Source organism: Gilbertella persicaria, assembly GCF_025201335.1.
Source record: "Gilbertella persicaria strain CBS 190.32 chromosome Unknown B0P05scaffold_60, whole genome shotgun sequence".
Classification (NCBI taxonomy): domain Eukaryota; kingdom Fungi; phylum Mucoromycota; class Mucoromycetes; order Mucorales; family Choanephoraceae; genus Gilbertella; species Gilbertella persicaria.
This window is the reverse complement of record NW_026252021.1, coordinates 96999-121403: the sequence shown is the minus strand read 5'-3', so window position 1 is coordinate 121403 and position 24405 is coordinate 96999. Positions and strand designations below refer to the sequence as shown.

Sequence of the window (24405 nt, the reverse complement as noted above, 5' to 3'; positions counted from 1 at the left end):
CGTTTGCAAACAATACAAAGTTTAAAAAACCTCAAAATAGAAAATATTCTATTTATTCTCTCATAATAGTAAAAAGATAATTGTCCTAAGATGACTAGAATAAAAATCGAATTCTTTTCATTATCATTTGCAGTGCTGATAGATGGTGGAATTCTAAGGAAAACTTTTGACAACCCCGCAAGATCTGTTGTGGAACCATTTGTTCATTTGAACTTGAAACAAAAAAGCAAGTTTAATTCAAACTGATACAAACAGCTGTTTATTGCATCACATATTCCCGGAAAGTTAAACTGTTTGACAGGCAAGTAATTTCCATCCTAACTATGCTTGTTTGAAAACCTCTAGTATCGGTAATATTAGATTATATATAATAGCCATTTATGTACATTGTCTTTTTCTTTTTTCGACCCGTTAGACAAAAAAAAACATGAAGCTATTACGGACAACATTGCTAGCATTTCTATATCTTTCAGTACAGATTTATGCTCAAGAAAGTACAACGATTGATTATAAAGTCTTTAAGAGTAGCATAAAAGAGGGCTATGGCATTCGATCTGTCAGCCCGAATCTATGTGATCCTAATGTGACACAGGTTTGCACTAACTTATTAGAGAAGAATTGCTAATTTGTCTTTAGTATTCAGGCTATTTCGATATGGGACCGGATCATCAATACTTTTTTTGGTTCTTTGAAAGCCAAAATGAGCCTGAGACAAAGCCATTGACAGTATGGCTAAATGGAGGACCTGGATGTTCTAGCATGATGTAAACTAAAACCATATACATAAAATGATACTCATGTAGTGAAATAGAGGACTGTGGCAAGAAAATGGTCCTTGTAGAAGCCAAGAAAATGGAACTAAAATTGAATACCATCCTTACACTTGGAATCGATACGCAAATATGCTTTTTATTGACCAGGTTTGTTCTTTGTACTATTATATGATTTACTGACTTGATATATCAAGCCCACAGGCAGTGGCTATTCGTATGGAAACAACTCTGCTAGTCGTGTACAAGATGCCGCAGAAACATTTTACGATGCAATTCACCTATTTTATGAAGCTTTTCCAAAATATAAGCAACTTCCTTTTCATATATTTGGCGAGTCATTTGCTGGACGATATATTCCTATTTTTGCTGACTATATTGCCAAAAGAAACCAAAACTCAACAAACTTGATACCCTTAGAATCTGTTGGTATTGGAAATGGTTGGACAAACCCTTTATTACAAATGTAAGCTGAGACATACAGGGGATAGTTTCAGTTAATGAAACATATATTGTATTTTAGGAAATCTAATTCGGAAATGGCATGCAATTCCAGCTGTAAGTAATATTGTAATTCATGATATTACTGTGATATAACCAGAACATTAGATGGTCAGTTGTTACCTACTTCTATTTGTGAAAGAATGAGAAGGAACTACAATGTATGCGCTCGATATAGTAAGTGAATTAGACAGTCTATTTTAAATTATTTACATGTGTGACTTAGTTGAAGCTTGCTATGCTTCAGATACCACGGAAGATTGTACTGCAGCAGACCGATACTGTTCAAGAAACATCGATGCCCTTTTTAATAGGTCTGGAAGAAATGTGTACGATGTCAGAAGAATATCCAGTTCAATTGAACCTCCTGAAGACTTTATTACCTTATTGAATCGCCCAGATATACAACAAACTTTGGGTGCAGAGCCAAGAAAATTTGAGCAATGTTCGGATAGACCTGTAATTGATTTCTTATGATGGAAAAAAAACATGTGTTTACATTTTCTTATAGTACGAAGCTATGATTTATACAGGAGAAGGGTAAGCATCAGAGGATAAAGCAAGCAAGTGACTCAAAGCTATTTAGTATGCGAAATTCGTCACCATGGATTGTTTCTCTATTGACTCAAGGCATAAGAGTTTTACACTATGCTGGAGATGCGGACTACCTTTGTAATTGGGCAAGTACATTTTAGCTATCTTTCTGTATTCTTTCTAACTGAACGACATAGTACGGTGTTCATGCTTTAACACTGGATCTTAAATTCAACGGTAGCGAGCAATTTAGTAACGATACTCTAAAGCCTTGGATAATTCAAGGCAAAGAAGCAGGTCAAATCCAACGTTCCGATTTACTCACATTTATCCGTGTATATGAAGCAGGCCATGAAGTTCCTTATTATCAACCTGTTAATGCACTCGGCATGTTTTATGAATGGATCACAGGCCAAACGTTTAATGATCAATAGTCTATATTAATTCTATACTATAAATATACAAATGCATACACTGGGGTAAAAAGAAAATTATCTACAGCTTCATCTTTTTGTTCTTCTTTGATACAGGCTTCTTTTTGTTTCCACTGCTCGTAGGAGTGGCTGAAGTGTATTCTTTAACAAGATCACCATAATATTGAATCGCTTTTTCAATAATCTTCTTTTCACTGATACGACATGTGAAAGCATAATACTTTCTTTTGTTATCAGCAACCTGAACAAAAGATATGAGTTTCTGAGATGAATACACTACTAATTACCTTTTCGCGTTCTTGTACTTCTTGCTCAATTGTCTTCCATTCGCCATTTTCGAGATAGTCCATACGTCTGATTTCAACAAGAGCACGGCAGACTTGGTAAATACTACGTTTGGTATCAATCATGGCCTTGGTCTTCTTTTCGCCTTGGCTGTTAGCCAATTCTTCAAAGTAATCCAAGGCATTGTTCATGTCTTCAACAAATTTAGCAAACTTGGCTTCACTCACAAACATAACATGAAGCAAACACATAAGTTTGTCTTCAAAGAGACCTTCATAGTTGACAAAATAAGGACGAGATTTACCAGCTTTGTCGTCTTCGTCACCACAGCAACCACCACCTTCATCATGTTCATGCTCTTCTTCTTCGTCTTCATGGTGATGGTCATGTTCGTGATCATCGTCAGGTCCGCAACAGCCATCTTGACAACCATCATCTTCATAATCGTCTCTTTGTTCTTCTTCACCTTCTTCAGAGGGACACAAAATGTGTTCGTTCTCCAAAAAGAATTCCCATCTGGGTCTGGTCTTTTCTACTGCTAATTTTTCAAGTTCTTCTTCGGAAGCTTTGGGCTTTTCTTCCTTGAGATTTTCCGCATAAACAGCGAGTACACAATCAACAATAGTGTCTTCACTGATAGAAATATAATCGTTCTTGTTGTCATCATAACAGAAACCATACTTGCTCAATAAGTTGATATTGGGATGTTCGCCGTAGGTGTTAAAGACCTCTTCTCCTTTTTTAACATCGCGGTCAAGAACCATATCGCAAGTATCTTTTTTGTCTTCCTCTTTCTCTTCTTCATAAAAGTCAACACCTGCTGCTTCTAATTCTTCTAAATCAGGCAATTCAGTATCCATCTCTTCATCATCATCATCATCTTCTTCTTTGGCATCACTCATATCTTCTACATCTTCATCTTCCCATTCTTCTTCTCCCTCTTCGCCTTCTTCAGCATCACTGTCGTCCATGTATTGAAGGAATTGATGTTCACAATATTCAAGAGCACCGCATGCATCACATACTTCGAATTCAGTTTCGAAATGAACATGCTCATTCTCTCCTCTGTGATTAAAGATATCAGCAAAAGGAACCAAAGCATTTTCATGGTAAGCATCTACTTCAAAAGCACGAGATGAAATCAAGGTTGAAATCTTGAGAAATTTGTCAAATGAGTAAGGACCTTGTTCAGGATCTACGCCTCGGTCAAAAATATAAGGATGTTCTTCCAAGAGGGGTATGATCAGTTCTGCATAATCTTCTTCAAGATCGCCCTAAGCATGGTTTTCATTAAATGATATATTTCTATATGCACTGGACCTTACCAAATCATTACGGACAGCACTTTCCATTTCAGTACCATCAAACAATGCCTTTTCTTCTTCGCTCCAGAAGATAGGAAGGTCTTCACCTTGATCAGGTAAAGCTTGAAGATAGCCATACCAAGGGGACTGTTCTTTTTGAGCAATTTCGTATAAAACAGCCAAAGCAAGAGGACAACCTCCTTCAAGGTTGGCTTCGTCCAAAATATTGGCAATACCACTTGTCTTGATAGAGAGAATACATTCTTTGGGGATCTTTACCACTAGAAAAAGCTTAGTTCCATAGACAGACAAAGGCTAACACTTTACCAGTCTTGTCTTTTTTGATATTCTTTTTAGCATAGACACCAAAAGAACCGTTGATTTCTTTTATCTCCAAGGCTTCCTTATCCCACTCAATTTTGTTATCATTAAACCACTGCAACAAGAGGTCGAGCTTCTTTTGAGCAGACATATTACTTTCAAATGTAAAGAGAAAAGAAAAAAAAAATCCAAGTGACTAGTTTTTCTTTTTTTTTCTTTTAGCGTGAGTTCAAAAATAAAAGGAAAGCGACATGACTTCTCTGTTTCTTTGACGATCAAGAAAATATACCTAGAACTCAATATAACAATAAGACCAAGAATTTGAAATTTGGTCTCTCATAAACAATTTTTGAGCCTTGTTGGCTGCTTCCTTTGTTTGAAAATAAAATAGCCACTTCTGTTTTTGGTAGGACAATGTGCAACAAAAGTGTCAAAATTAAGAAAGTTTATTGTGTAAAAATTAAGTTAGAATGTAAAAGATTAATGTTGATTGGCAGGTTCAAGAGTAGGTGTTTGGTAACCATTGCTGACAGCATTAGGGCCATATTTTTGTTGCCCGATACCAACAGCTGTATCTCCCATACCAGTTGTGGTATTTGGATCATAAGACATGCCAGTAGTCTTGTCATAACCTTGAGTGTCGTAACCTTGTTGAGTATCATAACCTTGTTGGTTAGTCAAGTTAGAATTGTATGGCTGACTGCCAGTATAGTTAGGATCGTAATCTTGTCTTTGAACATTGTTATTGATCCCACTCGTGCCAGTACGTTGTTGATCCATTACATAGGGCTGTTGCAATGTGCTAGCCTGGTTTTGAGGAGTATGGTTGTTCTGGAACATGGGAGAATGAGCATACATAGGTTGAGTTGTACCGGGAATATAGTTGTTCTTGTATTCAGGCTCAATCTTGGCCTTATTCTTTCTTCGGCCACGACCACAACCACAGCAGCCAGCACGACGGCGGCGGTGTCCAGCTTCAGCATCATTGTAGTGGTTATCTCGTCTGCTTCTCTTGCTTCCACCACAACAGCTTCCACTAGAATAACAAAGGAAAGCCAAGAACAAAGATACAACAGCACCGATAGTGATCCAAAGTGCATTTCCTGCTTGAGCATTCCAAGGACTAGTTCCGCCTGTAAAGCTCTTGATACCGCCCAAGACTAAGACAAGTGCCAAAATAAGTGCAGCCAACATGACCAAGAAGTTGATAAATACAAGGGTTGACATGGAATAACCCCATGCACGACGTTTCATACAGCAAATAGGAATACTCATCAACCAGAATATGAAGCTGAGGCCCATACCGATAAAAAACAAGATAAACATACCCAAGAAAAGACCATTGACAAGTGTACTGTTGGCTTGATAAGTGGCTATAGTGGAAATTTCTGGTGTTTGTGCCCAATTGAAAGCAGGTCTAGGGGAAGCACAGCTTTGGATACCACCACCAGGAGTACCTTGACAGTAATTCCTATTTTCGATTTTGAGTTTTTTGTACAAACAAATTAACAAACAAACAAACAGAGGATTACCATAATGCAACATTATATTGCCGATCTTGATTCCATGCTGAAACAAAATAAATAATATTAAGAAATTGCCGATTAGAAAGTTGGGCTATAATGATAAACAACTCCAAAATAAAGCTGAAAAGCAAAAGCAAAGAGCCCAATGTTGTAAACGTAGGAAAGCACATTGTTTTAAAAAGTAAAGAAAGAAAAGTAAAGATAAAATGTGAAGGTAGCTTGTTAAATGCAGCTAAAAAAAAGTTTCGGATAATGAGAACTTGAGACGTAATCTTATCCAATCGATGGCTCTCTTTAATACAAAGCAAGAAACCCTTGATGTAATGGTGTATCTTCTATGTCATTATCAGAAACATCATGATCTGATTAAATCAGAAGTAAAATCGCTTTACTATTACAGTAGTCCATCATGCTAAGTGACTATCATAAAATCGCATTATATTTTGTCTTTTAGAGAAAAAGGCTTTCTATGATTGGAAATGTACTGAAAAAATAAAATCATATTGCTTGCTGAATTATTCTCAGCAAGATCTGATGTCATTCTTTAAAATGAAAATCGATCAAGAAACAATACAAAGTGCTATTGCTCATTGGTTGTCTGTGCGTCTTTTTGTGTGTGAGTGTGTGATACCATAATTATAGTTGTACCAGGTAGAAATCTAGTACTGTTTTTATGAATCCAAATATTTGGCGAAAATAGTAAATAGAAGTCCTATATTCATTACAATGACCTAGAACAAACTGCTCGCTCTTTCAACTATGTCTATGTTACGTATACATATACATATACATATATATATTTAAAAAATAGTTCTTTTGAGAATTGACAGCCTTAAATAAAAACGACGCTACTATCATTCCTTAATGCTGTAAAGCACTTTCCCATATTATATGTTTCAAAGTAAGAGTTTATTATGGTAATACTTGTATTCATATATAAAAAAAAAGAGAGAGATTAAGCAGAAGCTGAAGAGGCGGAAGCAGATAAAGTAACTGTAGCCATTTCGGTAACAAGAGCAGTTTCTACTTCAACGACAGTGACATATTCTGTCACAGCTTCTGCGCTTTCGAATTCAGTTACAAAGCTTGATGCTGTTTGAACAGCAACGTCATTTCCACTTGCTATAGTAACCACCTTTGTTTCAACCGCAGTTTCTACTTTAGCATCTTTTGCAGTGACGAAAACTTCTTCTTTTGTAAATACTGTGTGTTCCTCTACTGCGGTTTCTATTCTTAACATAACGCCGGGACGAACTAAAGTTGGATTACTCTTGGTGTCCCATAAGGCTCTCTTTCTATAGTCAATATGAGCTGAGCTGACAATCAATGTCAGAAAGGCTAAGACAATGAAGAATTTAAAAAGATTTAAATGTGCCATTTGTAAAGAATAAAGAAGAAAAGCAAATGTTCTCAAATTAAGTATATAATATTTTCGCTTGATACATTCTTATGATAGAGTTGAAGGTATTCCTTAAGATTTGGTTGGAAAATCAATAAAGTTCGGACAATTGCTGTTGTCTTTTCTTTGTGTTGAATTCACCAAATCTAAAATCATAAAGTTTATTCAAGAATGGTGTTGCATATTGGTCTATTTATGCGTGCAAAAAATGTCCATTTGTTACTGTTGGAAAATTTTAACAATTGCAGTTTCAAATCTTAGTAAAGTGTCTAATTGTTGTTTTATCAGTAATACTATAGCCATATCAAAGCATGTTACAGCAAAGAAAAAACCACTGTTGTAACTTCCTAGTTAATAACAAGTAAATTATAAGCCTTGAAAGTGATTAAACTATTAAAAGGTCTTTTGTGCTTTGTCAATCGAGTTAGATCCATCATATAGAGACAGCTGAAGGTAAGCTTACTAACGCGCCAATGATACGCTTCTGTTACCGCGTTTGAAATTCAGAAAAAAATCAGGTCGCGTCTTATTTGTAAGCGCGTCTTGTTTCTACTCCTCTTTTCTTTTTTTACACAAACATTACTACCAAACACATTATGTATGTTATAAAGAGAGGTATGCTACTATAAACCATAACTATTTCCTTTATCAACATTACTATTATAGACGGTACTCAAGAAAAGGTCTTTTTCGATAAAATCAGTTCCCGTATAAGCATCTTATGCGAAGGTCTCGACGAGAATTATGTGGATCCTCCCAAGATATCTCAAAAAGTATGACAAGCAAAACTTGATACTGTTTTGCTGACCTTGTTCTAGGTTGTCACTACCATGTATCCTGGTATTACTACTGTTCAGCTTGACAACTTGGCTGCCGAGATCGCTGCCAACATGACTGATATTCACCCCGATTACGCCATTCTCGCTGCCCGTATCTCTATCTCGAACCTTCAAAAAGAAACACATGAAAAATTCTCGCAAGTAATGCAAGAACTCTACGACAATAAACATCCTAAATCAGGACTACCAAACCCTATTATCTCCAAATCGTTCCTTGACCTTGTCCTGAAACATGCTGAAAAAATCGATGCTGCTATTGATTATCAACGCGATTTTAACTTGACTTACTTTGGGTTCAAGACATTGGAACAAAACTACTTGCTCAAGTTAGGCAATAAGATTGTTGAACGTCCTCAACATTTGCTTATGCGTGTTGCACTTGCTATCCATGGTGAAAATTTAGACTCAGCATTCACCACCTATGACTATACTTCTCGTCTTTTGTTTAGTTTTGCACCTGCTACACTTTTAAATGCTGGTACAAACAGTGGCCAACTTTCAAGTGCTTTTGAAGTGCAAATGAAAGATGATAGCATTGAAGGTATCTATGATACTGTCGCCACTTGTGCCCGTGTTGCCAAATCCTCTGGATCTGTTGGTATGAGTTTCCAAAAGATTCGTGCTTCTGGTTCATACATTGCTGGTACTAACGGTACCTCAAACGGTATTATCCCTATGTTGCGTGTGTTCAATGATGCTGCTCGCTTCATTACTCCTGGAGCCAAAAAGGTCAAGGGCACTTATTCAGTCTACTTGGAACCATGGCATCCTGATATCTTTGAGTTTATTGATTTGTCCAAGCACAATGGTGAAGAAAACCTTCGTGCTCGCCATCTCTTACTTGGTCTTTGGATTCCTGATATCTTTATGAAGCGTGTTGAGGAAAATGGTGAATGGTCTTTAATGTGTCCTAATGAATGTCCTGGTTTAGACACTTCCTTTGGCAAAGCTTTTGAAGAACGCTATCTTGAATATGAAAGACTAGGCAAAGTAAGAAAGACAGTGCCTGCTCAAAAGCTCTGGTTCTCCCTTTTAGATGCCCAGATGGAAAGCGGTATGCCTTTTATGTGCTACAAGGATGCTGCTAATGAAAAGAGCAACCAAAAAAACCTTGGTGTGATTTCTGGCTCTAGTCTTCATCCTGCCACTATGCAATATGCTGATTCTGAAGAAATTGGTTCTGCCAATGTCGCTTCTGTCTCTCTTCCAAAGTGTGTCAATCAAGACCATACCTTTAACTTTGACATTTTGCAAGATATTGTTAAAGTGGCTATCAAGAACTTGGATAAGATGATTGATGTGAACAAGTACGCATTAGAAGAAGCTAAGAAGGGTGGATTTGCCCATCGAGGTGTTGCTTTAGGTGTCCAAGGCTTAGCTGATGTTTTCTTGAGAATGCAACATCCCTTTGATTCTCTTGAAGCACGTCAATTGAACAAGGATATCTTTGAAACTATTTACTTTGCTGCTCTTCAGGCTTCAAATGAACTTGCTCAACAGTCTGGACCTTATCCTTCTTACAAGGATTCTCCTGCTAGCCAAGGCATTCTTCAGCATGATTTGTGGCAAGTTGATGATTCTGATCGTCTTGATTGGGCTGGTTTGCGTGCAAGCATCAAGTCTCATGGTATCCGTAACTCTGTCTTACTTGCTATCATGCCAACAACCCCCATTAGCCAGATCCTTGGCAACAATGATAGTATTGAACCCTCCCAAAGTATGGTGTTTGTTCACCGCGGCACAACAGGAGAAATTCAGTCTGTTAACCCTTACTTGCTCAAACATTTGACCGAACGTGGTTTATGGGATCCAAAGATGAAAGATATGCTCATCCGAGCCAATGGTTCTATTCAAAAGATTCCTTCTATTCCTGAAGATCTCAAGAACTTGTTCAAGACTGTCTGGGAATTGTCTCAACGTGCCATTATTGATATGGCTGTTGACCGTGCTGCTTTTGTAGATCAATCTCAATCACTCAACTTGTTTTCTGTTGACCCCAACTATAGTCGAATGTCTTCTATGCATTTCTACTCTTGGAAGAAGGGTTTGAAGACGGGTATGCAGTTCCTCAAGTCAAATCCTTCAGATACTACACGCTTAGTTGTTTCACAAGAGACTAAGGAAACTGTCGAAGAAGAAGTAGAGAATGTGACTGATGGTATGACTGCTATTGCCTGTTCTCTTGACAACCCTGATGCTTGTGTAAGCTGTAGTGGTTAAGAACCAAAAAAAAAAAAAAAAAATCTGTATAAACAATGATCTTTATTTACAATATTTAATGGAGCTTGGGGCATTGCTTAGCTTCCTTGCTATCAACTTCGATATTTCCGTGAGAATCAATCTTCATAGGGTGGCCAGTAGCCTTCTCATGGATCTTGTTGGCTTCGTCAGCAACTTTCATACGCTCTTCATCAGAAGTAACCTTAAACAGACAAAAATAAGCATTATTTTATAGTAATATCTGACTTACTTGATGGGTCTTTTCAAGTAATTCTTCGAGTTTAGCACCTTGTGAGTTCATGTTAATGTAATTTGATAATAAGAAGAAAAGAAGGCGTAAAATAACAAGAGGACTTTATAGTATTTGTCTGGATCGTAGATTTATGCATTTAGCGTGGGAGACGCAACAATGACATATTGGTTACAACCCCAGAACTTTATTATTATTATTATTATTGAGTAATAGGTGTTTTTGCGTTACTTGCTGGAGTCAAGGCAGACATGTCTTCCTCTTCCTCTTCTTCTTCTGTGCTCTCTTCCATTGGTATATCTGCTGTTTGCTTTGGTTGTTTCGGTGCTTTTTGACTCAAATTTATTTTAGCTAAGCGATCTCCCGAAATGCCCAGTGGGTCACTGACATCCAAGTTTTGTACAATATGGGTTAGTTTGTCATCCATTTTTAAAAGACTTCGCCTCCACTCTTGACAATCACAGGCGGTCTGAAATATTTCTTGCGGTATTCATCTAATTGATTCAAACTAATGTCCGATCCTCCTGTCACCAAAATCACTACATTACAGTCTTGTTCTAAAGAAGGTAAAATGTCTCGAATAATTTGTGTGTAGCATAAAGATAAGCCAGCTCCTGATGCAGCTTCCACAATCATTTTGTTATCCTCTAATATAAGAGTGAATAGATAATATTCGATCAAGCTATTTTACCTGCAAACAGTCGAACAGAATCTGCAGCCATAGCGTCGCTTACAGCAAAAGGCACAACAGGATGCACAAGACTTAATTCAAGCGATTTACTACTGACAGAAGTTGAAGCCAGTCCAGAAGCAATGGTAGAAATCTTGGGTAAAGAGACTAATTTGCCTGCTACTACAGAAGCTTGAAACGCATTACTTCCATGTGTTTCTACTGCAATCACAGGGACTTCTTTCCATCCAATATCTTGTAAGCCTGTAATCACACCGTTTAGTAGCCCACCTCCACCTACAGGGCACACAATAGCTGCTGGTGGCATATCGTTTAATTGTGACTTTAATTCATACACAAGAGTAGAGTGGCCCTCCCAAATAGATTCATGGTCTGAGGAAGGAACATAGACACTACAAAGAAATTAATGGAATGGCTCTATCCATTGGTTGATCTTACCCATTTCTTTTTACTAGTTTTCTAGCATGCGATTCAGCAGCTGCCCAATCCTCACCAAACAAAATTAATTGTGCGCCTTCTAATCGAACAGCATCACAGACAGAACTCGCTGTCTCTTTAGGCATGACAATGATAGCATTCACATTTAATTGCCTGGCACAATAGGCCACTGCTAATACCGTGTTTATGCCTGATCCACAAATCAAATGTATATCTGTCCCTCTTGATTCAACTGCCTTGTAACAAAAGTTGCCAATACCCCTTCAATCATGTTAACACCTACGCACATTGCTACTATACAAACCTCATTTTGACTGATCCTGAAGGCTGTATGTTTTCCATTTTAAAGTAAATATTGCTATTCAAAAAAAGTTATTGTCTTGTCATTCGATCCATGCTTACCAATCCAGCTTGATGCTGAGTTTTGGCGAATGTATCAAGGGTGTTTGTACGTGAAGAGCTTGTATATTTGAGAAACCTTGGATCTCATCGTCAGAAGAGTCATCCATTGTAAACAGAAAGTGAAAGAGACGCGACTTTTTTTCCACCTAAACACGTATCTGAATTTAAAAACGCGTCTTTGGACATGCAAATACGACGCGGAACCGATTTTTATCGTTTTTTATATTTTTACGCGTCTCATGTCCATGGAGGGATTACTGGAAGAAGCAGGCTGTAAATCAGACACGGCAACTGTTGTATTTGGTAAGTGCACGTGCTCATGTCAACATTAGCTCATGTGCTTTAGATGTCGAACCTGTGTTGTTTCGCAGGAAGCTTGGAAATAAACTGCGTAGTCAATCAAGCTTAGCTGATCAGTTTGTGGAAGAACTGCAGACATATACAGAAGATCCAGCTATTTTTAGAAAGTTCTTGTTGCCCTCAACACTTGCTGAAAGTGTGCCTAAGACGTCTCGGTATGTGGCAAAATTAAGCAATGAGTTGTTTATGTTGTTTTGCATAGTACTTCTAACTCAGAGAGCTTATTCAAGACATTGCTGGCTATAGATGCTGTTCAGCCAAGTTTGATTACCTATTTACTTGAAAGACTTCCTGAGTTTTATGATGAGTTAGAGAATGAGTATGCATATCTTAAGAACATAGTCCATATATTCATCACAATCCAATAGTAATTCGAGTTCTTGTACTGCAAGATTGATTTTGCATCAATTGCGATGGTTAGACTACATTGCGCAGCCTGAAGAGTTAACGGGAAAACTGATTGAGGTAATAAGGTATCGAAAGTTAGATATGCTTATACTCTAAAATAGATCATTCAAATCACACCCTCTATCATTCAATATGAAATCATTACTTCTTTACCAGACATTATCAATGACTCTGAACATAAAGTAAGAACGCATTTAAGTACCTACATCAGCTTAATCTCTATTTAGCCTATTGTAGTATACCTCAAAGAACTCATGAATGAGAATTCAGAACTTACTGTGCCTATTCTTGACGCATTATCCAACTTGACATTGCATTCTGAAAGCTTAGAAGATGTCCGAGACACAGTACTTGATAGACTTGAATCAGCAGAATTAGATGACTTAGCAACCATTGTTAAATTTTTGCTTCAGACAGCGACAACGAATACAATTGACCTTGTTATATTGGGTATTCGGCAAAAACTAGACTTTAGGTCACTTGGTAGAATACAACAACAACAGAAAAAGAAACAGAAATATGCTGCCGAAGCTTTGATATTAGAATCTATCAAACTAGGCTTACAGTTTCATAAATTTGTTTGTGATGCCTGGTTGAGATCTATTGTTGCACTAGAAGAACAGGTACAAACCTCCCCTTTATTTTCAAAGACTAATTCAGTTTTAGAGAGAACACAAAGTGATTGATTTTTTAGTGTTAATCATTCTGTATTCAATGACTCCATTGAAGAAAAGAGTAGAGACAATCATTCGAAAAAAAATTATTCAAGGCAGCATTGCTGCTTCCTTGATTCAAGAAACAATCATGCAACATGCTGAAGGTTTAGCAGGGTAAATGAACACTTTGTTATATTTTTCACTCATACCTTGTAGTTATTGGAGTGTTCTTCTTTCATTATCAGAAAGCTTATTGCGTTCTTGTCAACAAAACAATGTGATTTCTCCTTGTGCTAGCACTTTGTATATCACTTGCTTCAAGTCGACAGATGTCTATTATAGACAAGAAATTGTTGGTGCTCTAGTGACACATATTGGCAGTGGTGTTGAAGCAGAAATGAATGTTGCATTGAATGTGCTATTACAGCTTGTCAAGACAAATGTCTCTCAAGTGGCAGTCTATAGTGTTTTTGTGAAGGGTATTTTGGACTACTTGGATAATCTCAATGTCTATCAGATCCGCACCTTGTTTGACATCTTTAGTCTTTTGGCCTTGACAACCGGCAATGCTTCTGATAGCTCTGCTAGTCTATGGTCGGATATTCAAATTGTCATTCGAAAACAACTGTCTAATCCTCGAGAGAAATACAAAAATATCGGTATCATTGCTAGTCTGTCTTCTGTCAAGGTACTTGGGTCACAACAATTATGCCAAGACTATCAAAGTAGAGGTGGTGGCTCTAGTACTCAATCCGAAGGCAAATCTTCTTATATGAATGCCATGAGGCATCCTTTGCTACGACAAGCTACTAACTTGCTTGAACTCGCTTTGCGTTATTCCAAGGAATACCCAAACTGTATTGCTTTTATCTATGATGAATTAGCACATATGTTTGCTGAAGAGAGTATGGATGAACGATTCATTTCTTGGGTCAAGGAAAACATGGCTTCTGATTTTACCGAGTTCTATGTGGTGGCTCATTCGGATGCTTTGGAGTTTATTGAACAGGCCAAACTGAGTCAATACAGTCGACTTATGCCTGAATTACAAATGGGACTTGATGGAGAGGTATAATAATTCTCTGTAGATACTTTGAGCTAACACTCATTAGAATGATCAAATTGCAGTTAAATTCTATGAATTGATTCACAACCCTGAATTGAAAAAGAAAAAATCGGTCATGGCCCCTATGTGCTCTATATTTAACCTGATCCAAAGCTGTGAGCAACAACTGAATCAAGGAAGTCTTGTGGAAGTAGATGCTTTATTTGGTTGTAGTGTTATTTTATTCAAGATTGATGATATTGAAGACCTAAGTACAGAAGAAGTTGAGTACGCTTGTGATATGCTTTTTTATACCATTAATTGGTATGTATGCTCATAGTTGTGCTCTCTACTTATCTTTATGTAGGTTCCGCGAGCTTTTAAATGCTTTTATGTTTACAAAAGAAGAAGAAAACTATAGAACACGGTTGATTTCTCGACTTCGAAATGTTCTTGAAATGGAACAACTACTGAGTCAATTAATGCAGCAATTGGCTAATTACGTACCTTTAGAGTTTCAACAAACAAGTTCTGCAGCTTTCGAGGATAGTTCACAAATTACTCGAAATGAAGAGTCCCAAGAAACCAGTGCCAAACCCGCCAAAAAAACAGCGAAAACAAGTATTATGAAGATCAGTTCTGTTAATGAATTGAGGCCTTATATGAGAGCTTTTCATGTAAGAATTTGCTTGACGTATATTTTGTTTAACCTTTTCGCAGATTCATTTACTTGAAATTCTCAAGTATAATGAAGAATTAGAAGAAGACCGTATGACAGTAAGGAATACCTATTTTATACCAACGCATCATTTATTTTTGTATTTATAGTTTGAAGAAATCAACTATGTCTTGGAAGACATTAAACAAAAGCTTGATATCAAGGTTGTTCCTCCACCCGTTACAGCCTTTGGAAAGAAAAAATCAACAGAAGATAACATTAAATATCCATCATGTAATTCGATTATGCTTGCTAGAATGGATGCTCAGAAATTGATGCAAAAGGTAGATTGCTAATATGACTATTGAACCCTAAATTTGTATTACTTAGGTTGTTGCTTATTTACCAGATATTCTTCAGACATTAGAGAATCTATATTCAGAGATACAAACCAAGGTAAAGAACCGATCTCTATTCTAATGTATCTATATACTGATTGCATGATAGGACATTGAACCGGGCCGCATAGAAGTATGCTTGCTTTAGGGCTTTTATCTATTGTGCTCACTACTTTGTTCATAGGGTTCTGAAGATCTTGTTTTAGCTGTCTCTCATATTCTTAACATCCTCAACAAGTTGATTTCATGGCCTGATATTCAGAATTCAGACAACCAAGAGATTTTACAAAATATTATACGTTCTATTGCAGATCGTATTTCAGGTGACAGTAAACAGAAAAAGAACTCGACGACTCAAGATGAAGATCTTCAACAAGCATTCCGTTATTTATCTCAGTTTGGTAATAGTATACCTCAATCAACGACAGCTGTTCTCTTGTTCAAGATTCTTCAACGTCTGATGACGTTTTCTGGACAAGCTTCTGCAAATTTGAAAAGAGACGCACTTGGTGTCGTCAAGCAAATTATTTCCACTGGTTGGTTCGATTGGCGTGATATCAGAGTAAGTATTTAAAAAAGGTGTAGGTTCTTTTATAACTTTTTTATTAATAGAAAGATATTCAATTCTTGTTTGAACAATATATTGAATTAAGCAAGAATCCTCTTGAAGTACTTCATGATATTGTCAATCGTGTTCTGCCTGCATTTGAAGAGGAACAAAGTCTAAAAGAATATCCATTATTAAGAGAAGACACTTTGATCAACCATTATCAAGCAAGTATTATTAAGATAATCCTAAAACAATAACCCATAATTTGGTTAGGCCGTTATTAATCAAACAGTAAAAGCATTTGACATGCTTAAAGATACAGATCAAGAAGCCGAAGTTGTCCTCTTACAAACTTCTCAAATCGTAAAAGCATTTGAGAGAATTACCAATTATGTAAAGACAAAAGAAAACAAATCGCTTCTTGGTATACTCTTGAAAACGAGCCGTACTTATATTGAACAATTCACAAAACATTCCATACCTTATTTTACTGGCATCTTCAAAGCGCACAGCAATAGTGTGCTTGCTATTTTTAAAGATTTTCAGACCACTACACGTATGCTACAGGTAAAGACAGAAAAAAAAAGAACGAAGCTTGTTGTTAAAATCTTCATAGATCATTTGTTCTCATGTCAAAGTACAAAAAGAAGTGCAATTGTCATCTTATGTCCCGCCATTAAAAAAGGCTTTGGAAATTGTCATTTATCAAGTCAAGATGTTACTGACAGAAAACCGTATACCTTCCTCTGCATTCTTTATGGGTATGTATTTGTAAAACAAAATTCTCGCTCATGCCATGTGTAGGTGCTTTGAAACATAGAGATATGCGAGGTGCGGAAATTTCTAGTCAAGTAAGTTAATGATAAGCATTTTTTTTTTTGCTAACATTGGTATAGATTCCACGCGAGCCAAGTGATAATGAAGAGGAACAAGAGCAAGAAGAAGTAGAGGAGGAAGAAGAAGGTGAAGAAATGAACACAAATTCGGAAGAAACAACTCGTCAGAACTCCCCCGCGACAACAAATTCCTCAAACAAGGCAACATCTGCTCGTCGTGTATACAAGCCAGAGCCAAAAAACAGAGCTAGTCCTGGTAATTCTGCACTTGCTCAATCTTATAGAACATCTAGTGTTGTTCCTTCCTCTTCTGAAGAGGAAGATGAAGGGCAAGAGGACGAAGAAGAACAGGAAGATGACGATGATGATGATGATGATTTACCTCGACAATCAAGTAATAGCAAGAAACGAAAAGCTCAAGAGGATCTAGACGAAATCGTCATTGACTTTAATAACAAAAGCAGTGATGACCATGATGACGAAGATAGCCCTCCCCCTAACCTCTCAAGAAATACCAAGCATCAACAAAGCCAAAATTTGGCTAAAAGAAAACGTTTGGGAGTAGGTCGTTATTCGGCTTCATTGAAGCATCTTTAAATGCTTTTATTCTTCTAAAATATAATAATAAAAAGGCATAAAGGGTATAAAAGTGTTCAGAAAAAAAAAGAAAAATAGCATATACAATAGATCATAAAGCATAAATGATGTGCAAGCCAGTGACATATGAATTCTTAAAAGCGAAATACTTTGCATAACACAGTGCATTGTTGGGATATTATTCGTTATAATGAGGCATTACTTGCTCTTGTTTTTCAGACTTGAGCTTCTTCTTGAGTAGTTTCTCTTGTCTCCTTTTCTCTTCTAATTCTTGTTTGCTTTTGCGATGATAAGGTCTTCTTTCACGTTTGGGTAACACTCTGGCCAGAGCAGCACGTTCTGCAGCACGCTCACGAAGCATACGTTCTCGCAGTTGCCTTTCTTTCTCGATGTTAGCTTTTCTCTCGTTCATAAGTCTTTCTTGTTCTGCTTGTTGAAACTCAACCTTTTGTGTTTGGAAACTAGACAGAAATTTACTTCCATCTGGCATTTGAGCTATAATATGTTGTAGTATTTGACTTTCTCGTTCAGCTAGTGCAATCGTACGCTTTAGATAATGAATATACTCAGTTGCTTTCTGTAAGATAGTTGCCTTGTTGAGTTTACGAGCAACTTCTACACCTTCAATAATCTCGCCTATGGTGTTTTGCTTGCTGCGCTGCTTCTTGGATTCATGACTACTACTATCATCCTCCGAATCTTTAGCATCTGAGTCCTCTTCACTAGACGAAGTTTCTTGGATATCCTCGCCTTTTTTGTTGCTCATGGATCGTTTATCTTTCTTGACTTTGGCCATATAGAGAGCTGGTACGGCGTTCTTTAAGTCCCGGATACGATCATTGATGTTGTTTCGGTAACGGCGCTCAATCGCATTATGCGCTACTTTTCTAAGCTTGAAGTCCGGATCAGGTCCAAAAGACGCTTGTTCTTGTTGACTCTCAAGTAACTCTTTGTTGCGGATAGTAAAATCAACAGTAGCAAAGGCACTGGCTACTAATTGAGAAACAGTAGTTGAACTAGAAAGGTTTCTGTTTGTCTGTCTCCAACGCCGTGTTTCATGATCTTCTAGCTTGATAGCAGTTTCTGTTTAGAAAATGTTTGAATGAGTATTGTTTCATTGTTCATAGAAACAAGTTATGATCTTACTGTCTTGATCAGCTTTTTGTAACTGACACAACGGACCCACTGTTTTAAAAGTCTGCTCAATGGGAGAAATATCAAGCAAAGGAAACAATGGATCAAGCGTTTTGTTCTCAGGTGTATTCGTTAACAAGTCTTCAGATATTGGTGTTGGAAAACCGTTTGTGGGAGAACTTAAAGGTGAAGAATATAACTGAGCTGCTCTTGGATCAATGTCTTGTGATACATTGTGTTTTGCTTTGTCTTTCAAATTCCAATTGAGAAGCATTGATTCTTCGAAGCTAGATTGATGCTGAGGAGGTGTTGGATTAACTTCAATAAAATTATTGAAATCGAGTTCATACAATTGATCTTGTTGCATTTTTTAAGGGACGAAAACAAACAAACAAAGAACTTTTATATGAATTCAATGTTTCCATAAATAAGCATGGACGGCAGTATCACACCACTTTTTGAAACTCAATGAAGCTGATTTCTGTATTTCAAATAAAAATAATATGGCCCCCACCTGTGGGGTTTCGAGCAACAAAACAATTTACAGTTCAAAAACAGAAAGTGTGCAATGATGTGATTACACGACAACGGCATCATTTCTCGAATATAAGCAAATCAATACCATTTGCCATTTTAAATTATAATGAGGTGAAGGGCAGGATGATATTTCATTGGTTAGGTTAATCTTTTATACTTGGTAATTATTGAAGGACGCCTATTCGTGTTTCAAGTATTGTTTTTTTGGGTAGAAAAGCTCAGAATGTGATACTTTTTTTTTTTTTTGTAATTGTTGATGTTAATAGGCCCTTTTTTTGTGTCCCAGAATCAAGGATAAACAATTAAATCAGCCTTGACTTGAAGGTTCAAAAAGAGCATGCGTTGATTATTAAGGAAGAAGGGGGAACTTTTGACTCATAAATAAAATGCATCGGAACTACATAGAGTCTGAGCCGACATATTGTACCACTATGAATGGTTGATCCTGGTAAGCATGTAACACACAGTTTGCTGTCTAGTTCCATACTTGCTCACAGATCAATATATATAAAACATCAACTATGTAAGTTTTCAAAGAAGGGATCAATATATGCTCTTGAAGAATTTGATTGGCAATGCTGAACAAAGTTTAACCCAAACGTGAGTCATTTATAAGTATTCAACGAACGAAATCATTTATTAGTAATCAAGTAGCCGTGACTATTTTCTTTTTACAATTAGAATGCATGTGAAAGCTGAAGCTGCCTAATTTACTATTAGAAAATGTGCAAATCTTCTTGATGCACTGATATGGTTAATATTGATATTAAGCCCATCAAAACAACAGGCAAATATACATGAATATATAGCTATACAAAGTGAGTGAAAAGCCTTTTGATACAAGAATAAATAGGCTAAACGTCTAAAAACCATTTTACCAACATATATGATGCCTTTGGTGTCAATTTGGACAAAAAATAGCAACTTGTAAAAGCTGTTTTTTTTTTTTTTTGGTAAAAGAGAGTTGCTCCAATTTTATTTAAAGTCCTTTAAACGTCAAATGAGAAAAGACTGTGGTATTATAAGAGCTAGGCTAAACGAAAGAAGATAAGCATGTGGTATAAGAAATGGAGAAAAATTGAGGGTTTGAGAGAGCTTCATCGATGCTTGAAATGGAAGGGATGGAAAAGAAAGCGGAGAAGAGGATTTGTGGTTCATATTCAAGGCGGAATTTATCATGCAGGTTATTTGCTAAGCAAAAAATGGCATTGTTTATATCTTGTGAGAAGAATAAAGCTTCAGAAAAAAAAACAGAATGCCAATGAGCTTGTCAGATGACTAAAGCAGTTTATGCAAATATCTGAAAGTCACTTTGGAAAGGCAAATGGAACTCTCTGTTATAGGTGAGAATCAATGATGCTAAATCCACCTTGAGAAAGAGATTAAGTGAGTGCAGAGAAAGGAATCATGTCAGAGCAGCAATGTGTCTTTTTGTGTTTTTGTTGAGTGGAAGCATGCGAAGTACATGCCATAGTCTTGATGAAATGAGTGAATTGAGGACAGTAGCTCTGCCTCTAACGGATAAAATTCTAGAGCATGCTTGTTAAATGGTGTGGAATAGGTTGTAAATGAATGTGTCGCATTGGTGAGGACTGGGGTAACTAAGATAAATGACTGCTTCAGGTGAGGTGCTATCATGCCAAGTGGTAATATTCTGTGAAGCTAGAAAGTTTTTCCATCTTAGGTTGAGTTTACTTGACAGCGTAATGTCAGTAGTTTTGTTGAAGCTAAGCTCAGCATTGGAGGCAAGCATGTAGATATTGATCAATTATTGAAGGCATAAAAGGTCTTAATAGTTATGAAGTAGAACAAGTGTATTATTGGCGTAAGTGAAAACTTTGACAAATGGTAATGAAATGGATATAAAGACTGAGTTAACTAATTATAGTTGTTGAAAGGAAAGTGATAGTCATTTTGTGACACAAAGGATGGTGGATGATGGTTTTTGTTTTCTAGTTGAAAGTTAAAAGCTTGAATATTGAGATTTTGTTGAATAGAACGAAGAATTGAACTAAAAGCGATGTTGAATAATAAATGACTGAGCAGTTCTTCTTATTGAAGACCTCTATGTTGGAGACCTCTATGTTGTAGAACTGTGTTGGAAAAGATGTGATCATTGATGTTGAAACTGATGTTAGTAGAGAAAAAAAGAGAGGTGATGAATTCAATGAGAACATGAGGTATATTAAATGCATGCATAAACTGAACCAGATATATGGGATGAACCTTATTGTAAGCTTTTTCTTAGTTGAGAAGGAGTGCAATGGAATTGGAGTTAAAATAGTGAGTAATAGCTTGCATAAATTGTAGAATCTGACTATTTTTAGCGATGAATTTACCAGACGTAAATCCGGGTTGATATGATGAAATGTATTTGTTGAGATTAGGCATAAGTCGAGCATTGATTAATCGAGTGATAATTTTGGCACCTGCATTAATGAGTGAAATGGGGCGTCAATTTGCAAGCAAAGCGAGACTTCCCTTTTTCGGAAATAGGATCATGCAAGTCTGTAACTAAGAGGTGAGTGCATTATTGTATACCTTGATAGCTAAAGCACCAGTAGGTGGGTGCTGTAACAAAATGGAGAATGGTTCATACGGTAATCCATCTATGCCAGGGCTGCTTTGATGTGGAGTTCTAGCTGCACCATCTTGAAGTTTTGTCAAGGTTAGAGGAATACATAATATGTTATAGATTATGTCTGGAATACTTTTGCTAATAACATCTGCAATATGTTTCATATTTACCTGGTCAGGGCAGTAGAACTGTCCGTAAAATTTTGATACTGCATCTTCCATTTCTTCAGTCGATTGGCAAAGGTTGTTAGTGATGGGGTGAATGAGTGACGACATAAATTTCTTAATTGATTTGGATTCAATAGTTCCCTTGAGGTAATCTGCTGAAGTTTCACCATTTTCTCTCCAGTGTCAGCCAGCGTGGAGTGCAAGGCTGTTGACATAGTCCTCTTGTATCATTGCAATTCCCTTCTCAACATTTGGAAAGAGATAATGTGAAATACGAGTGGCACCATACTCTTTGGAATATTTGTTACACTTTAGTTGAAGGCGCTTCATCAGACGAAATTGTCATACTGCTTGTTGTCTACTGATCTTTGTTGCAGCTGTCTTTGCGATCTTTTTGATCATGTTTCATTGTTGTTGTGGTGAGCAGCATGACTTTTTAGAAAAGGTTCCTATCAGTGAATGATAATCATTCAGTGCAGAATTCAAAGCTTTAACGCGAAGGGAGGTGAAGCGAGTATGTAATCAATAGTTGGCGTAACCGACTCTGCACGACAAAAGGTGGGAATAGGTTGATCATGTTGAAGCGCATGAGTGCATTTTTCGAAGTAACTGGATATTAAGTAGTGCTATTTCAACTAAGAAAGAATGGTAGGTGATTTGAGTGGAGAGTCGTTAGTAAGATGGTTGCAGGCAAACTTCCATTTTGGCCTCAAACCAAAGAGTAATACTCATGAAAATTATCCAGCTGACAACTTTTTGAGCTTTTTTTGACGCTAAAAGAAGAACCAAAGCTATTAACAAGCTTAAATGTTCAAAATGTGCGCAAGGTGCTACAGTTTTTGACAAAGTGTTTACTTGCCAACTGTATTATGAGAATAGTAAGATACGGACAAAAAACCTCGCAAATGTTTTTTCTCACGTTGGTGCAATATCTCACCAGAAGTAATGTCATTTTCTTTAAGCCAATAGGTTCAGAAAGCAAATATCAACATCTTTTGATATTGTATTAGAGTCAAATCGGTGCGTCTTTATGCAGCTCCCAGCAGAAGCTCGGTTTTTGATCCGGCTGAAGTTGTCCTCTATTTAAATCTACGCTAACAGACATCTAGTATGTTCCATATTAATTTATCTCACATTCGCATTATAGAAAGCCTATAATTTTACTTTCTTATGCTTCTTAACGCTCAAAGATAAAGCGCTTTAGAAAGATCCATTGATAACAAAATTTATATGACATCTAGAACGAAAAAAACTTAGATCAGGGCTTAAATGAGTCATTCCTTGATGCGATATTGCTCGATAGCTATACTATAAAAATAACATAAAAACACCACAAAACGGTCATTGTCAAAATATCTATGCATTTTAAACCTTCACTAACATTTATGCCGACATGGCAGGTATGCCATCTGCGTACCCAAAAAAATATTCTTTAGAAAAAAATAAAATCACTGCTTTAAAATTAAACAAAAGTAATTTTTGTAATGACAGAAATATAAAAAGAAGAAAATATTTAATTTTTCGTTTTAAATTAATAAAAAAAAGCTTGTTTTTTATTTTTTTTTTGTTTTAAATTAATAAACGAGTCTACCAGATGATGATCTTACTGTCTTAGTTTAAAGAAGGGATTACTGTCTGGTAGATTCGTTTTTTAATTCAAAACTAAAAAATTGAAAAACAAGCTTTTTTTTATTAATTTTAAGCAGAAAAATTACAAATTTTCTACTTTTTTTGTCTTTGTAAAAAATATTTTTGATTTATTTTAGAGTAATGGTTTTAATTTAAAATAATGTTTTTTTTATTGTTTTTCAGAAAATATTTTTTGAGTACACAAATGGCATATTTGTAATTTCGGCATAACTATTAATATCTTTACTATTTCGAAAAGGCTTTTTGTTTGTGTAAGTTTATCACACTGATCACGAAGGCCTAAGGTGTACGAGTTTCTCCATTGCTCTAAATACATTTTTTTGTAGAGTTATCACTAGCGTAAGCGATGGAAGAATTATGTGCTCAGAGATGGAAGATTTCCTCCACCGACGGAAGAAAAGCGCAATCGCTTACGCTGTGTTGTGTGATTGCTATGCTTGCTATGGCCCTATATGGTTTCTATGTTCTATTTGAAATCGTTCTCATAAGTCAACTACACCCTTCCTTTGGATAATTTTAGTAAACTCCAATCAATGTCAGTTATACTTCTCCTTTCAGTTCTTTTTCTGTGCCTGCTTCACAACCACCATTGCCACAACTAATTGAGGCTACACAGACTCATGGTCGTAGAAGAAAAAGAATTCTTACCAATGTTGCACTTTGAATAAAAAGTTAAGATTGTTAGTCGCTACTAATTGAATGCCATCTTGTATACCTAATAAGATAAAGATGTACTTGATTACATAGAATTTTTACTTTATTCTTTACTCAAGATTCCTTTCATGATGCTAATAAGGTACTTGCGAATTCATCTTTTTTTTTTCTAATCTTATACTTTCTTAGTTATCCCTAACAATCCCTAGCATAATTAAATAGGCTCTCTAGTCTAGGCAAGACTTGATGTTTGCTCATGCAGC

General features: G+C 36.4%; 10 protein-coding genes across 10 annotated transcripts; 4 read left to right on the top strand and 6 right to left on the bottom strand.

Annotated features, from left to right (window-relative positions):
- Positions 1 to 252: 252 nt before the first annotated feature.
- Positions 253 to 2356, top strand: B0P05DRAFT_304477 (prepro-carboxypeptidase Z). Its single transcript, XM_051573484.1, has 11 exons — positions 253 to 350; positions 416 to 592; positions 637 to 764; positions 812 to 920; positions 968 to 1236; positions 1294 to 1328; positions 1380 to 1448; positions 1498 to 1730; positions 1783 to 1811; positions 1858 to 1951; positions 2003 to 2356. Exons 2-11 carry the CDS (start codon positions 428 to 430, stop codon positions 2237 to 2239), a joined length of 1368 nt encoding a protein of 455 aa, XP_051430326.1. The 5' UTR covers positions 253 to 350; positions 416 to 427; the 3' UTR covers positions 2240 to 2356.
- On the bottom strand, positions 2301 to 3876 carry B0P05DRAFT_581791 (uncharacterized protein; the record flags this gene model as incomplete). The annotated part of the gene is made up of 3 exons (XM_051582137.1): positions 2301 to 2480; positions 2527 to 3798; positions 3850 to 3876. The coding sequence occupies 3 exons, from the start codon at positions 3874 to 3876 to the stop codon at positions 2301 to 2303; spliced, it is 1479 nt and encodes a 492-aa protein (XP_051430325.1).
- A 654-nt stretch (positions 3877 to 4530) lies between these two features.
- On the bottom strand, positions 4531 to 5895 carry B0P05DRAFT_561272 (SUR7/PalI family-domain-containing protein). The gene is made up of 2 exons (XM_051580466.1): positions 5682 to 5895; positions 4531 to 5620 (listed from the first exon to the last, which is right to left on the bottom strand). The coding sequence occupies exons 1-2, from the start codon at positions 5843 to 5845 to the stop codon at positions 4630 to 4632; spliced, it is 1155 nt and encodes a 384-aa protein (XP_051430324.1). The 5' UTR covers positions 5846 to 5895; the 3' UTR covers positions 4531 to 4629.
- Positions 5896 to 6565: 670 nt separating this feature from the next.
- Positions 6566 to 7061, bottom strand: B0P05DRAFT_561269 (uncharacterized protein). The gene has a single exon (XM_051580465.1). It carries the CDS (start codon positions 7051 to 7053, stop codon positions 6631 to 6633), a length of 423 nt encoding a protein of 140 aa, XP_051430323.1. The 5' UTR covers positions 7054 to 7061; the 3' UTR covers positions 6566 to 6630.
- A 765-nt stretch (positions 7062 to 7826) lies between these two features.
- B0P05DRAFT_561267 (alpha subunit of ribonucleoside-diphosphate reductase) lies at positions 7827 to 10187 on the top strand. The gene has a single exon (XM_051580464.1). The coding sequence runs from the start codon at positions 7905 to 7907 to the stop codon at positions 10131 to 10133; it is 2229 nt and encodes a 742-aa protein (XP_051430322.1). The 5' UTR covers positions 7827 to 7904; the 3' UTR covers positions 10134 to 10187.
- Positions 10139 to 10500, bottom strand: B0P05DRAFT_561265 (uncharacterized protein). The gene is made up of 2 exons (XM_051580463.1): positions 10384 to 10500; positions 10139 to 10335 (listed from the first exon to the last, which is right to left on the bottom strand). Exons 1-2 carry the CDS (start codon positions 10432 to 10434, stop codon positions 10189 to 10191), a joined length of 198 nt encoding a protein of 65 aa, XP_051430321.1. The 5' UTR covers positions 10435 to 10500; the 3' UTR covers positions 10139 to 10188.
- A 560-nt stretch (positions 10501 to 11060) lies between these two features.
- B0P05DRAFT_479522 (tryptophan synthase beta subunit-like PLP-dependent enzyme) lies at positions 11061 to 12021 on the bottom strand (the record flags this gene model as incomplete). The annotated part of the gene is made up of 4 exons (XM_051575071.1): positions 11061 to 11466; positions 11513 to 11773; positions 11817 to 11870; positions 11915 to 12021. The coding sequence occupies 4 exons, from the start codon at positions 12019 to 12021 to the stop codon at positions 11061 to 11063; spliced, it is 828 nt and encodes a 275-aa protein (XP_051430320.1).
- Positions 12022 to 12343: 322 nt separating this feature from the next.
- B0P05DRAFT_455563 (Fanconi anaemia protein FancD2 nuclease-domain-containing protein) lies at positions 12344 to 13897 on the top strand (the record flags this gene model as incomplete). The annotated part of the gene is made up of 6 exons (XM_051573937.1): positions 12344 to 12429; positions 12561 to 12593; positions 12643 to 12739; positions 12910 to 13305; positions 13349 to 13512; positions 13555 to 13897. Coding segments are annotated over 6 exons (1119 nt in total), but the record flags the coding sequence as incomplete, so codon positions are not given.
- Positions 13898 to 14519: 622 nt separating this feature from the next.
- On the top strand, positions 14520 to 17422 carry B0P05DRAFT_581787 (Fanconi anaemia protein FancD2 nuclease-domain-containing protein; the record flags this gene model as incomplete). The annotated part of the gene is made up of 12 exons (XM_051582136.1): positions 14520 to 14707; positions 14751 to 15060; positions 15104 to 15160; positions 15212 to 15385; positions 15432 to 15497; positions 15549 to 15572; positions 15624 to 16001; positions 16052 to 16213; positions 16263 to 16556; positions 16606 to 16750; positions 16794 to 16840; positions 16886 to 17422. The coding sequence occupies 12 exons, from the start codon at positions 14520 to 14522 to the stop codon at positions 17420 to 17422; spliced, it is 2382 nt and encodes a 793-aa protein (XP_051430318.1).
- A 39-nt stretch (positions 17423 to 17461) lies between these two features.
- Positions 17462 to 18933, bottom strand: B0P05DRAFT_561258 (helix-loop-helix DNA-binding domain-containing protein). The gene is made up of 2 exons (XM_051580462.1): positions 18569 to 18933; positions 17462 to 18505 (listed from the first exon to the last, which is right to left on the bottom strand). Exons 1-2 carry the CDS (start codon positions 18921 to 18923, stop codon positions 17601 to 17603), a joined length of 1260 nt encoding a protein of 419 aa, XP_051430317.1. The 5' UTR covers positions 18924 to 18933; the 3' UTR covers positions 17462 to 17600.
- Between the last annotated feature and the right edge of the window lie 5472 nt (positions 18934 to 24405).

Bases quoted from the DNA above. Each gene is read 5' to 3' on its own strand.
- B0P05DRAFT_304477 (XM_051573484.1), top strand. From the start codon at position 428: ATGAAGCTATTACGGACAACATTGCTAGCATTTCTATATCTTTCAGTA. The intron at 593-636 runs GTTTGCACTAAC...ATTTGTCTTTAG, and splicing joins GTGATCCTAATGTGACACAG to TATTCAGGCTATTTCGATAT. The intron at 765-811 runs GTAAACTAAAAC...GTAGTGAAATAG, and splicing joins CCTGGATGTTCTAGCATGAT to AGGACTGTGGCAAGAAAATG.
- B0P05DRAFT_561272 (XM_051580466.1), bottom strand. From the start codon at position 5,845: ATGTGCTTTCCTACGTTTACAACATTGGGCTCTTTGCTTTTGCTTTTC. The intron at 5,621-5,681 runs GTAATCCTCTGT...AATCGAAAATAG, and splicing joins CAATATAATGTTGCATTATG to GAATTACTGTCAAGGTACTC.
- B0P05DRAFT_561269 (XM_051580465.1), bottom strand. From the start codon at position 7,053: ATGGCACATTTAAATCTTTTTAAATTCTTCATTGTCTTAGCCTTTCTG.
- B0P05DRAFT_561267 (XM_051580464.1), top strand. From the start codon at position 7,905: ATGTATCCTGGTATTACTACTGTTCAGCTTGACAACTTGGCTGCCGAG.
- B0P05DRAFT_561265 (XM_051580463.1), bottom strand. From the start codon at position 10,434: ATGAACTCACAAGGTGCTAAACTCGAAGAATTACTTGAAAAGACCCAT. The intron at 10,336-10,383 runs GTAAGTCAGATA...TGTCTGTTTAAG, and splicing joins TACTTGAAAAGACCCATCAA to GTTACTTCTGATGAAGAGCG.
- B0P05DRAFT_561258 (XM_051580462.1), bottom strand. From the start codon at position 18,923: ATGCAACAAGATCAATTGTATGAACTCGATTTCAATAATTTTATTGAA. The intron at 18,506-18,568 runs GTAAGATCATAA...TTTTCTAAACAG, and splicing joins ACAAAAAGCTGATCAAGACA to AAACTGCTATCAAGCTAGAA.